This window comes from Morone saxatilis, unplaced genomic scaffold, assembly GCF_004916995.1.
Source record: "Morone saxatilis isolate NCDOM2014 unplaced genomic scaffold, NCSU_SB_2.0 Contig7, whole genome shotgun sequence".
NCBI classification, from domain to species: domain Eukaryota; kingdom Metazoa; phylum Chordata; class Actinopteri; family Moronidae; genus Morone; species Morone saxatilis.
In genome coordinates, this window is record NW_023340246.1 from 7,301,180 (window position 1) to 7,314,640 (window position 13,461).

The window sequence follows — 13,461 nt, forward strand, 5'->3', positions numbered from 1 at the left end:
ACATTTTTAGTTCTTACAGTGTCTCTACCCACTAGGTCACCTGCTGCCCTATAATTTGTATGTACAGTGTGTACCTGTATGCATAATGTACTGTGTGTGATCATGTTGCTGATGTCTGCTGCAGAATGACTCCATCCCCCAGGAAGATTTCACCCCAGAGGTCTACAACATGTTCCTGAACAACATCTGCCCACGATCGGAGCTGGACCACATCTTCTCTGACGTGTAAGAACCATGTTTCATTTAGTTGTATTTGCCTTTTAAAAAGCCTTGTCAGGAAGCAATCATCTTTCCAGCCTCCGGAGAACATAGTAATTCCCAGTTAAGAAGAAATGTGTTTAAAAAGCTTTAAAAAACAATATGAGAGTGATTCATTTGATAAATTATTCCTCAGCCATCTGTTGCTCTTTTCAGACTGACAGCTAGGTAATGGCCACAGTCCTCGATAGGGCTTTGCTTTTACTCACTAGAGTCATCATAAACAGTTAATTAATAAAGGAAAGTGTGCTATAATGGCTATGATTGTGACTCCTCGAGTCTGGCTGCATGGCCCTTTGTGCTGCAGAAGCAGAGCTGCCCTTTGGCCCAAAGGGACTCAGACCATCGGCTGAGGCAGTATGCCAGCACGACCGGGGCCACTCCAAGTCATAGATTTTAATCACAGTTAAGTGAGAAGGCATGAGAGCCAGGAGGATATGGAGATGATAATTTAGTGGAACAGGCTTAGATATGAAAGGCGTTTTAATCAAATCTCATAATTTACTCAGCACAACATTTAATCCTCTGCTCCTTTGCGCTTCTGTTGCTCTCCCTCTCCACATCTCTTTGCTGTCGTTTTAATTACTGCTCCTCCCCTCCATCATCTTCTCCTCATTTAATTTTCTCATATCTCAATTTTTTATTTCTGTTCTTGTGCACAACTCTTGCTTAGTAACCCCCCATGTTTTCCTCCACTTTTCCCTTTTTGTATTCCCACTACTCACCCAATCCTCTCCTCTTTCCTTAGGGGGGCTAAGAGTCGTCCGTACCTCAGTGTGGAGCAGATGACAGAGTTTATTAACAATAAACAGCGAGACCCTCGTCTGAATGAGATACTCTACCCTCCTCTCAAACCAGAGCAGGTCCAGGTGCTGGTGGACAAATATGAGCCTAATGCTTCGTTGGCACAGAAAGGTCAGTGGCTCAGATGTCTCTACAAAACAAACACAGGCACAGTTATTATGCTTGTATGTTCACATAAACACACATAAGACTTTTTATACATAAAATAATGTCCATACAGTAATTTTTCATGATTAATAGACTTGATGTAACCAAAAGAAGTGGAAAGCACAAACAAACACTTTTATACAATTGACCCAGATATACCCAAGCCTACTAACCCTCTGCTACAGCCACACCACCAATAAATGTGGCTGGGGTGTTGCCATAGCAACGAGGGGACGTAGTGGGGTGCCATGGAACGGAATGTTAGAAGTCTGTAAATACCACACACACACACACCACCACCAAAAAGGTTACACACACTCCAAACACTGACAAGTTTCTCTGAGGATATTCCCTGCCATTTTATTTACAAGAATAGAGTAGAATCCTTAAGTAGAGATAGAGTGTGTATGAAAGAGAGAGAGTGAAATTTAGAGCAAGGGAAGGTTGCTAGTGTGTGTTTGTGCTTCAGGAGAGCTTTAGCAAATAGCAAGTGGCAAGTGCAGTGCAGAGAGAACTTATGTAGCACGCGAATGTACATTCAAATATGTTAACTTGTACACAAACACTGTTAGGGGGTCATACACATTAATTTCATTTATCATAGTATTTTACTGCTCTTTACTTTTCTCCTTAGTGTAATTCACAAATCTTCATTTTGTCTCTTACTAAGAAAAAAAACATATCTGATCCATAAAATGTGCAGACCAGACCCAGCAATTTAGTTATGTAGTTATGGTGGCTTAGAGAGCTCAGTTCTTTGCAACTTAACCATAGAGAACCATAGATGGAAATGTGTGACCCTTACCTCATTTAGAATAGTTTTAATACAAGAGGCAACTTTTAAAAACAAAAATAATGAATGTAATTTCTTAATTTTCAAGTTACTAAAAAAAAAAAGAGAGGAAAAACTTGAGCCAGATTTAAATAAAAATATACAGAAACAGACATTTACACTATTGCATACTTCTCACAAATGAGTGAAACTCACACATTTAACAAACATCCCTTCAAAATATGCTTCTTCACTTTCTGGCGGACAGTTGGAGGAGATGTTTGATAGGATACAGGGGGACACTACTAGCCTGGCCCTGTCCAAGGGTAACAAAACTTGCCTACCTGCACATCTAAAGCTCTCTAGTTAAGATGTTATATGTCATTTGTTTTTGTAAGTGTATCAACAACAATTTGCCTTTTCATGGGGTGTTATGTACTGGACTATTTCTTGTCTGGGAGCTGTTGCCAGGCAACCAGTAGCAGTTTGGCAACTTGTAGTTTTGCTGTCTTTGCAGTACGTTTATGTATTCTGCGTCTTATTATTACATGTGCTTCCCAGTTTGCTCATTGTACCTTGGACAACACATATGTTTGTGTTTTGTCCATTTGTATGTGTCACAGCCACTTAACAGTACTTAATATCCAAACAAACAGTAAATGAATAAAAATTATATCCACCATCCACATAACAATACTGCACATGTGCAAAATTAAATAAACAAGCAGTTTTAGTTGTAGTATTACAGCATCAGGGGTGGCACAGAATAATTTATGAGCATCCAAGATGGATGAGCGTAGGGGAGCCAACACTCCTGGACGTGCTTTCATGTTGTCTGAAGTGTCAGTGGCAAGAGAGCTTACAAAACTGGAGAACATCCCACTTCAGCTATCAGACATCAAGGTCGGATATGTGCCAATTCAAATTTTATCTCTGCTGGAAAGCAGGTTACACAAGGTTTCCAAAATCGGGACTTACTTTACACCATGTTCTGTTTTTCTCAAGCAAATAACTGGATACTAAATTAATTAAACCATATTAAACCATCTGGAAAACACTACTACAACTAGTTTATACGTGATATTTACCCAGTGTCAGTTTATTTTTTCCTTCATGACCTAGAAAGCACCAAAAACTGTAATAAAGGTTTGTAGTCAGGACCTCTCACACTGTTCATTTGGGAACTTGTATATCTAGGAACTTGAGCTAAAGATTAGATCTGTGTACACAAACGTTTGAACCAATGGGGTATTGATTACATGACATTGATTACTGGTCATCAAAAGCTTTGGTCACTATTCTGCAGCTCTGAAGTTTAATACATGGTTGAATATATTTAAAAGTATTATGAGAACAAATTAATAGTCTGGAGGCTATTAGTAAATTGAGTTTAAAAAATGCTAATCTATGTTGCCAGAAGAGGCTGTTTATCTAAAAACCTGTTCAGTAAATCATTGTTATGCCAATCACATTTGCACGTTTTGTTACTGATTGCACTGAAACTAAATTGACCTTAAATGACTCAAACAGAGCAAGACTGTGGCTTTAATAGACTCTGACCCTGAGTAAAGCATTTACTTTACTTTTCTTTCAAAAATGTTTGACAAAATGAGTCACAGGTGACTTGACCACCCTGTGTTTGACTCTGATCACAGTGATGTACTCGTACTGTGAAGTTGTGGTTTCAGCCTGTCCCAGACTCTGTGGAAGTGTGCCCTTCTCTGTCCCAGTGACAGATTTCCCCATGTGAAGTATTTATTTAGCTGGAGGAAGTGCTGCCATCTGCTCTGCAGAGGGGTCCAGAGCTCCACATGCTACCTTCACACACATACACACACTTTTTCCTCTCTCAAGGACACTCATGCAGGCATATAGAAATGCATATGGGTGGCTGTGTGCGTACTTTGTGCTTTTAGATTGAACTGAAAAAATATCATGTGAATGCATGTAGACAGTAAGTACGCATAAATACATATGCCACAATGGGAGATAATGGATAGTAAAAGTAGCTACTTTCATTCTCGCTCTGTCGCTCTTTCTCTCTGAGTTTGGGGATATTATACCTTTCATTCATCTCTTCAGTGCTCTGTCATTGTCTTTGACTACTTTAGTCTGTGCTCGCTCAAACATTCCGGTGTTGTTTGAATGCAGATGAATAAAATGCTAAATGAAACAAGACACTTAAAGTCTGTTACATCAGAGTGGATGAAGGCACATCATTGCATATTCATCTTCGGTGATTGTAGAGAGGAAGCTCTCTGTCAGTTTGTGGCCACTCTTGTCTTACAGATCATTAACTTAAGAATATATTTACACTGCAGCTCATCAGAGTAATTTTTTATTGTAGCCAAAAGCCAAGGTTTTTTTAATCTAACTTGAAGGTATCTTTTCACACTCCCATCCTTTCAGATCTAACTTCCCCCTTTAGGCATCACCTTCAAAATAACACCTGTAGGTTATCACTTGAATACACCTCTTATCCCAGCTATGTTAACACCATTTTTCCCTGTTCGACCTACAGATGTCTTGGGAACTGGGGATACTCTGTGTCTATGTCTGTGTGAGTGTGAGTGGCACAGAGGTTAGGCCTCAGCCTGGGAAACGGCGGTCCTGGCAGTCAGTAGGGAGCAAGACGCTGAGTGCGACTAAGCTCACATGTCACAGACAGCAGCCAGCCTTAATTAGTCCAGCAACTCTGCAGAGGGCGGCACCGCATTAATTAGCATAAAGTGGCCAGAGGGACCTGCTGCACCCGTCTAGCTTGCATCATTTAGCATATTTAGCATAACGTCAAGTGAGTGTGCGTGATTGTGTATGTGGGTGGAGGAGGTTGCAAGTGCTGTGGTTTCGCCTTGAGCACTTGTTATACATTTTACAAAATTTAATCCAGGTGTGGTGGTGTGTGATGTGTATGGTAATGTGTATGGAAATTTTAATCTCGTGTCTGGATGACTGGAGATGTGAGCTTTTCTTCTGCTGCTTATTACTTATTTATTCATCGTTATTCACTTTCTTCAGCAAATTCAGCAAAGACTTGAGCTCAGTGACGGCAGTAAAAAGGCAAAGATTAACATAAGTGACCTTGTCAACGTCAAGGGCAGTTGTGCATTTTCAGATCCCTGTGTGAATCCCTAGAGGAAGCTTGTGGAGTCTGAAATATAGAAAATCATGATTGTATTGTAAACCAGACACCTTTTAATATTTCTAATGAAGGCTTATAACTGATAGTATACACCCACAGTAAAATGTAAGAAACTGGACCGCTGAGGCACAGGCTTTAAGGATAAACCACAAAGACAAACAGCAAATTAGGATTTTGGGCAAAATTAACTACTAATGTAATCTCAATTTGAATTAGTGATTATGAACATTTCTTTCTTCCTACTGCTCTTTTAATACACCTTCTGAATATGTAAGCAATATAGTGTACACATAAACACCCAAACAGACACTTTAAAGGCTTAAAAGACATATTTCATGCAAGAAATTATAAAAGAGAAAAAAGTTTAAAAAAAAAACAGGTATTCGTGGATCTCCACATGCCATGTTTAAAGGTTAAGCCTGGAGATATTCTGTATGTGTGTTGTTGTCAAAATCAAAAATTGATCACAACCAACATCGATTATATGACTTTACAACTCCACCCTTACTGCGACACTCAGCCCCGAGCCCTTTTACTTTCTTTTCACAGATTTCAATCTTTCAAGACGGCTAGATAATCTTCGAAAACCGCAAGGCACTATAGTTATTCAAAAACATTACAAAGCAAGAGTAAATCATGCATTTTTGGAGACTATTTCCAGCCATGAATTACCCACATTTTGACATTTTAACATGTCAGAAGAATAATAATGACATGCTCTGTTGTGTGCGTGCAGGTCAGATCTCAATGGAAGGCTTTACCAGGTATCTGAATGGGGAGGAGAACAGCATCATCCCCCCTGAGAAGCTGGACCAGAGCGAAGACATGACCCTTCCTCTGTCCCACTATTTCATCAACTCCTCGCACAACACATACCTCACAGGTACGCTCATAAATGGAGGCAAAAGTCTGTTCTGTATGCAAATTCTGTCTGTCTCTCTGTCTAGTTTGCACTACCACCCACTGATTGCACATGCACATCCTTTATTTTTCCAAACATGAACTAATCACTCGTTCATTTAGAAATACAATTATGGTTGTACAGGTGAATACACCCTGCTTTATACCCCGCAGGTCAGTCAATCAAACGCACCAGTGCATACGAGGCCATCCTTCCTGCGTTACCTCTGAAGAGGTTATCCAATCAAGTCATGGCACGAGACTCAATTCATTGATATTCATGAGTTAAATATTTCTTTAGACTGGTAGTCACAGTAACTGGCTCTTGGCAGTGCACAAGCATGGCAGGCACAATACATAGGCCATTTTCTCTTCAATGGTTATTAGAATTCATCTATTCAAATCTATTCTGGGGGTAACTAGAGAGCATTGAATCTTTCAAGTGGATCAAATTTCTCCAGCAATGGAAAAAATGGAATATGTGTAATAGGCCAGCCTCATAGCCTGCGAAATGAGGAAATGAGAAAAACAAACAACAGGTCCTTGATTCTCTCCTCACGAACTGTTTTTATCTATGTGTTTTCAATGTGACACATTTTGATGGTATTATTACAGGCAACAGAGATGACAGGGCATTTCTGTCCCAGTATTTATGTTTTACAACTTAAAAGAAAGACCCACACAAGATAATTAGACTGAGAGCTGCTTGTGCAACTTATTTTCACATGTTGATGTATTTCCATCCTATTGATTTGTGGTAAATTAGAGCAGTGTTTTATGCAGTGTACAACACCTGAACTCATTTAGTAAAAAAAAGGGAAATAAAGGATGCCACCTTAAGTGAACAAACAGATCAGCCTCTTACTTTGACACAGTTCCCAGCTTGTTGCAGGAAAGCGTGCTGCTAATGTGAAGAGATAATTGCTTGGCTAATGGTGACAGGGTGATGAGATTTGCCTGCCTCAGAACGTCGGTTTTATTGTTTTTACTGCACGCTAGCAACTAATGCTGTTAATGAGCTCTTGAAACGTGGGTTTATAGGTATCCTGATACTTTTGGGATCACTATAACAGTTACCTGACGTGCTGATAATGTGTGTTTGCTTGTGTGTTTTGTGCGGAATCCAGCCGGTCAGCTCGCGGGGAACTCCTCAGTCGAGATGTACAAGCAGGTCCTCTTGTCAGGATGCCGCTGCATTGAGCTGGACTGCTGGAAGGGTCGCACCACAGAAGAAGAGCCTGTCATCACTCACGGCTTCACCATGACAACTGAAATCTCCTTCAAGGTAACAGAAGGAGAACAGAGTGATAATGATACAGGCCAGAGGGTTGGGTAGGGGGTGAGGGTTGGGGAGTACAGGCTGAAACATCTTTGTGTGTAGATACATGTCCTTGTCTACAGACACACAGAGAGGGGGTATCTGGGTAAGTAGACCTTGCAGACAAGTGATGTCATCCACTTACTATACACACAATGCACTCACTGCATTAGAGATTGGTATTTGGGTTGGGCCAACACCTACAACCTTCTATATTTTAGTTAGTTTGTGTGTCTAGATATTTTAGGGTTAAAATGGGTTTCTGTTGCTGGACTTCATCTTTATTTCCAGTGTATTCAGTAAACCATAGTGCACACTTGAAGGTTGTGTGCAAGTGTGTTAGCAGCCAGCTATGTGAACATCTGGATCTTCAAAAATATGCACTATTGCACCAAAATGCAAGAAAGGTCCAGTAGCTGCATATGCTTTCATTTGTATCTTCATACTTAAGATTGTTAATTGTATATGTTATTTGTGGCTTCAAGATTGTAATCCATGAGATTTCAGTCCTGGTTTATATCGGGCAAGTGATTTCTGGTGGTAACAGCAAGTTTAATGCTAAAGCAAACAGCCATTTGAGCATCTATGTTTTCAGAAAGGAAATCAACAAGTGATGTATCTGTTTACAGTGCATCAAAACAAACTCTTATTGTTTTAATAAAGAAGTCAGTCAGTAATAATAGCAACTGCGATCTGATTTCAGTCAAATTGAATTTTATTTCACTGCTTCACAAAAACCCACCCAATGTTTTGCTTGTTAAACACTTTTAATATGAACCAGTGGTAGTAGGAAATGTTCCCTTTGCATTTACATTTACTTGATATAGCTGTGACACTAAAGAGAGTAAACAGTGAGGCTGTTATTGAGATAAAATTGCACTAGATTACATGCAGGCATTCATGTGAATCCCTCCTGCTTTGGTAGAAATGGCACACTCTGCCACTGCCTATAAAAACTACTGTATAGAGAGGAAATAATTGAATGTAAAGACAGTGAATGGCTATTGCAGAAAAAATGCCAACCAGAAATAGTATCAGGAATGTGGTTTGATTTCATGAAGATTTTAATAATTATAACCTTTGAATATCATTGTATCAGTACAGTAGGGAATAAAACACACAGACTGAAAAATAGACTGATACAGAGTCAGAGACAGAACATAAAAGTAAATATGAAGGGGAGCAGAGTTGGATAAGAAGGGAAAATGGGAAAAACAAAAAGGGGGCCATGCATGCAGCAGATGGCAAATTGTCAGGGACAGGGACACGCTCAATGGCCCTAAACTGAAGCGCTGAGGGGTGCGGATTTGAAGTCTCAAACAGTAGGAAGACAAAGAGAAAAAATGCATTTATAATAGGAGAAGGAGGGTGTGAAAATCTAAGGGCAGAGTAGGTGTCAGGAGAAAAAGAAACAGAGTGGAGGGTGGATTGATTGATAGAGAACATTTATTTCTAATGAGAGTAACAAAAGAAGAAGAAAAAGCTTAATGGAATTAGTCTGAGAGTGAAATACAAAAGAGAGTTGTGAAAGACAGGATGGAAGAGAGCTACAGATGGAGCGGGTTGAGTTACAGACCAAGATTTTTATTGGAGGAGATTGAGCAAGTGGAAATGAAGGCATTAACTGAGCTGACACTGTTGTTAATGATAACTGTAACGGACAATCAGTGGCTTAGAAATCCGATATCAGATGTTGAACCGCCTTTGTTATAGTTATGCAGTGGCTCAGCTCCCATTTCCATAAACATATCCATATGGGACATGAGCACATACTTTACAGAATTTTCTTTCACATTATCAACCAGAAAATGTACCATCATGTTGACATCCCGCACACACTGATACAAGCATTTGATACACACAGCCACATATTTCTTCCAGCATCAGTAGCCACAATACACCACAATGCTATACAGCCAGACAACATCTTGCATTTGGAGTCAGGCGGAGTGTAATTTATTTTTTGTACTACTGAAAAACTATCTTCCTATCTTATTACTCTTGCTCTTCTAAAGATATCGATTTCAACAGGTTCGGGTATGTCCTCTGGGGGAGACTCTCAGGCATTCTAGGAAATATAGGAAATCACATCATTGTAAATGGATATGATTCTGGCTGCAATACAAGCTTTAGTGTGTTTTGAAATGCTTTATTTTATCGTGACTGCAGCATATTATCACATAAACCATGTGACATTAATTGTTTTTAATGTGTGTTACATCACTCAAATCATAATAACAACGTTCTGCACTAGGTGTGTGTATTTAACAAAATTTATGGTTATATTATCCATCATTTTTCTTTTTTGTTTGTGTTTGTAGGAGGTGATCGAGGCTATAGCAGAGAGTGCCTTCAAGACCTCGCCCTTCCCCATCATCCTGTCTTTTGAGAACCACGTGGACTCGTAAGTCAGCAGGTCATTTCAAATCAAGGCTGCAAAGTGTAGAGTATGATTGTCACCCTCATTGATCAATACTACCATCAATAGTCCCAATCAGCTACTTTGTCTCTATGTGTAAAACATCTGTGTAAACATCTACATAGCTTCAAGGAGAAAGTTCTCATTGGTTGTTTTATCTTTTAATTGCTCCAAGGGGCTTCATAGGAGTAACATACGTATTCAGCATGTATTGATATTTTGTAGATGGTGTGTGATGGTGTGTGTATGTTTTTTTGTGTGTGATGACTCCCAGACCAAAGCAGCAGGCTAAGATGGCAGAGTACTGCCGGTCAATATTTGGAGACGCATTACTGACAGAACCTCTGGAGAAATATCTTGTGAGTACATAAGATGCTCAAACACACACACACACACACACATACACACTTGCTTGGTCTCTCTACTGCTCTCTCTCTTTCTGACACGCGCACACAGATGCGTACGACATGACCAGCAGCGAGGGATTCAGCAGATATTATCACACAGATGAGTGCACCAAAGAAGTGTCCTTGAATACTGCTGCCCAGCATGTATCCTATACAAATATACATTTAGTCGACTTATCGCACACTCACACGTACGCACACCTATATATTCATTCATTTGTGCACTCGCACTACTATTTCTCTGTATTTATGTTGCTTTTTCCTCTCTCCATCAAACAGCAATGTATCAACATGCCCCCTAGCACCTGGCAAAATGTGTTGTCACTGTTTTTCCTCTTGCTGTCACTCCAGGCACGCTCCTAAATGGCCTCCTAGACTTTGTCTCTGTCTCTCTCCCTCTATAGTTTTTGTTCTCATTTTCAATCGCAGACACACACCTACCTGTGGCTATTTACGTCATGGAAGCCAACTTTTAATGATTCATCCTACAGTCATTTCTATTCCCCTGCATCACCTCTCTGTTATCATGGGAGAGACTGCAAACGACAGCCGTGTAAGATTAAACGGAAGTGTTTTATGCTGTAATCTAAACGTGGCTTTTCTTGGCAGCCCTTTATCTGTCTCTCCTCTGTTGCCATGGCTACCAGTCAAAAGCTTGCTTTGTCTCTTTGTGGCCAAACTCTTTTTTTTTTTCCCCCAAAGGCGTCTTTGTGTATAATGACGCAAGCACTTACATGAGGCAAATGTCGACACTTGTCACACAAACTCTCACGCTCATTCTCAGGCACCTCTCATAGTGCCTGGTGCACTCATGAAAACTTACCACATACACAATCCTGCACACATACAGTATGTGCTTTAATGTAGCACTTACTCCTTGCGAGTTATTCACCTAAGATGTCTTGTCCCAGTTGGTGTAACACTACAGAGCTTAAGTTCCCAGCAGCCTTCTGACTGGATTTGACAGTGAAGTATTATCAGGGAGAAACCTTTCGAATGGAGTGACAGAGGGAAGGAGAAGGAGCGAGATTTGAGGAGACAGACAGCAAGGGAGAAGTTAGAGAGAGAAAGAGAAAGTGAGAAGATTTCTTCCACTGAGCATGTAATAACTGGGAAAGGTGAGTGCAATGACAGCCACTCCCCTCTGGCATTGAGACAGCCGTGTATACAGCGTATCGAATGGGATATCAGCTCTGTTCGTCCATAGGGACAGGGGCGGATAGGGCAATATAGCTAGATTGGTTCCAGCTGAGCCTAAGGTGAGAATAAAGAGGATTACTGTTTTCTTAAAAATTCAAGCTCCTCTTGTGTCTCCACTCCACAAAACTTCATGAATAGGAGAGACTGGTGACAGTGTTTGTTTTGTTTTTTTCAATTAAACTGAGGACAGTCTGCTCTTTCCCATAAAAAAATTAGCTGAAATTAGTTAAAAATTGGGTTCACCATGAACATGTTTTTCTGGTTTGTTATATGGCTCTCATCACTGCATTCATTATGCTGATGAAGACTGTATTGCCAAAACATTTTCATTATAAATGCATAAAAAATATGAAATGTAGGGAAGTAAAGCAATTTTCTTGCCGTTTGTTCAATCTTGTTGGGGCTTAGTTTTAAGCTGTGTACAGAGCAGAACTGGCAGGGCGAGATGTACTTGCACGTAGAAAGCAGGCATGATTGAGAATAATGTGGACAGAAGAGCAAAATAAGATGTTGGAGCTAGCAGGCTAACAACAACATCCCACAAATTTAAGATGATACAACCTTTATCAAAGACTTCATTACTTTATCCCTCCTAGTCTTCAACTTCTTTCAGAATGCATTTATACAAAGAATATAAACAGGCAATATTTCTTAAAGGAAAGCTCCAGCCCTTCATTTATAAATTTTAATTACTAGTTTTACTGTGAGTCTTATATTATTATATATTAATATGGAATCATTTTGACTGATGCATTAATGTGTAAGTAGCATTTTATTGTTGAAGTTTAACCACTATGCATACGGTAGTTTAACCCATAATCCATAATAATGCACCGGATTTTATGTTTGTAAAATCTCAATATACAATGTACATAGCACATAAAGCTGTTCATAAAGTTCAATATTCCCCTCTGAAATACAGTGGAGTAGAATTATAAAGTAGCATAAAATAAGTACCTACAAATTGTACTTAAGTACAGAATTTGAATAATTTTCTTATTTACATTCCAGCTCTGATCAGATGTGAAGTGTGACGATGTGTTTACCTTTTAAGAGTCTGCCTCTGCTTGTTCTATTGGTGCGCTCTTTTCACTCTCTTATTACAATTGAGCAAAAAAAAAAGTTTGGGGGACTTCAAGAAAAAAAGATTAATTGAATCCATCCAGGTAAACAGCTGTGCACTTGAATGCAGTCAAGATTACGGGCCACATCCAGTCTGTTTAAGTGGAACTGTTTGAATGAAGCCAAAGCAAACAGGACAGCTAATCATTATTTTATCACTTCCCAACAACAATAGAAAGGTGTAGATGGATGTGTGTGGCAGCAGGAAAAGTGGGTTATTGGACGTAGAAAATCCTTAAGTTTGGTGTATGAATCAGTTTCCTTGCAAAGTAAAAGTAAGAAACATTTAAAGTTTGGTAATGTTTATAGCTGATTAATTGTAAACTCCCTGGTAGTGAGTGTATATGTGTGTATGTATTCAACATCACTGCTGACTTTCTCAATAATGCATTATTAATATCCCTAAACACTGTGATGCAAAAGCAGTGTACCCCATAAATAAATCAGAGATCTGCCTACTTCTAGCCAGCTCCCTTGAGAGGGTGAATGTTTGTGTTTAACGCTCAGTTTCCCCTCAGGAAGCTGATTTTTAATGTTGAAAGTGTAAACTTTTGAGCTGTTACATAAACAGAGTTTGTAATGCTCAGTGCCGATCATGGCGGTCACTAACAAGCTCTACTCAGCAGAATCTTCCATAGTGAATTTTGAGCAGGATGAGATTTTTTTTTTTCTAAAACTTTATTTTAAAATTTACATTTTATGACTCACTCTAGCAACTTCTGTATTTTCTTCCTGTAATTAGCTAATTTGTCACTGCGGTAATGGAGCAATCTTCAGCCTTGACACAAAAAACCTGCATTTCTCCAGCCTTCAACACATCATACAAGCATACCACAGAGTATCACTTTATTCTGTAGTAGCCTTTTTTCATGAGCTTCCTCTGTGCCTGCCCTTAATATTTTTCCATTACTTTATTTTATATATATATATATATATATATATATATATATATTACCATAGTAACATGTAGAA

The 13,461-nt window shown here is 39.3% G+C and overlaps 1 protein-coding gene across 1 annotated transcript in view; it reads left to right on the top strand.

Moving 5' to 3' along the window:
- Nucleotides 1-13,461, top strand: part of LOC118340893 (1-phosphatidylinositol 4,5-bisphosphate phosphodiesterase beta-1) — a gene marked incomplete in the record, with an annotated part of 102,206 nt that overhangs the window by 62,711 nt on the left and 26,034 nt on the right. The window contains 6 exon segments of the mRNA XM_035679050.1: nt 125-225; nt 1,007-1,173; nt 5,860-6,006; nt 7,151-7,308; nt 9,663-9,745; nt 10,035-10,119. Of these exon segments, the coding sequence (XP_035534943.1) occupies nt 125-225; nt 1,007-1,173; nt 5,860-6,006; nt 7,151-7,308; nt 9,663-9,745; nt 10,035-10,119 (741 nt within the window).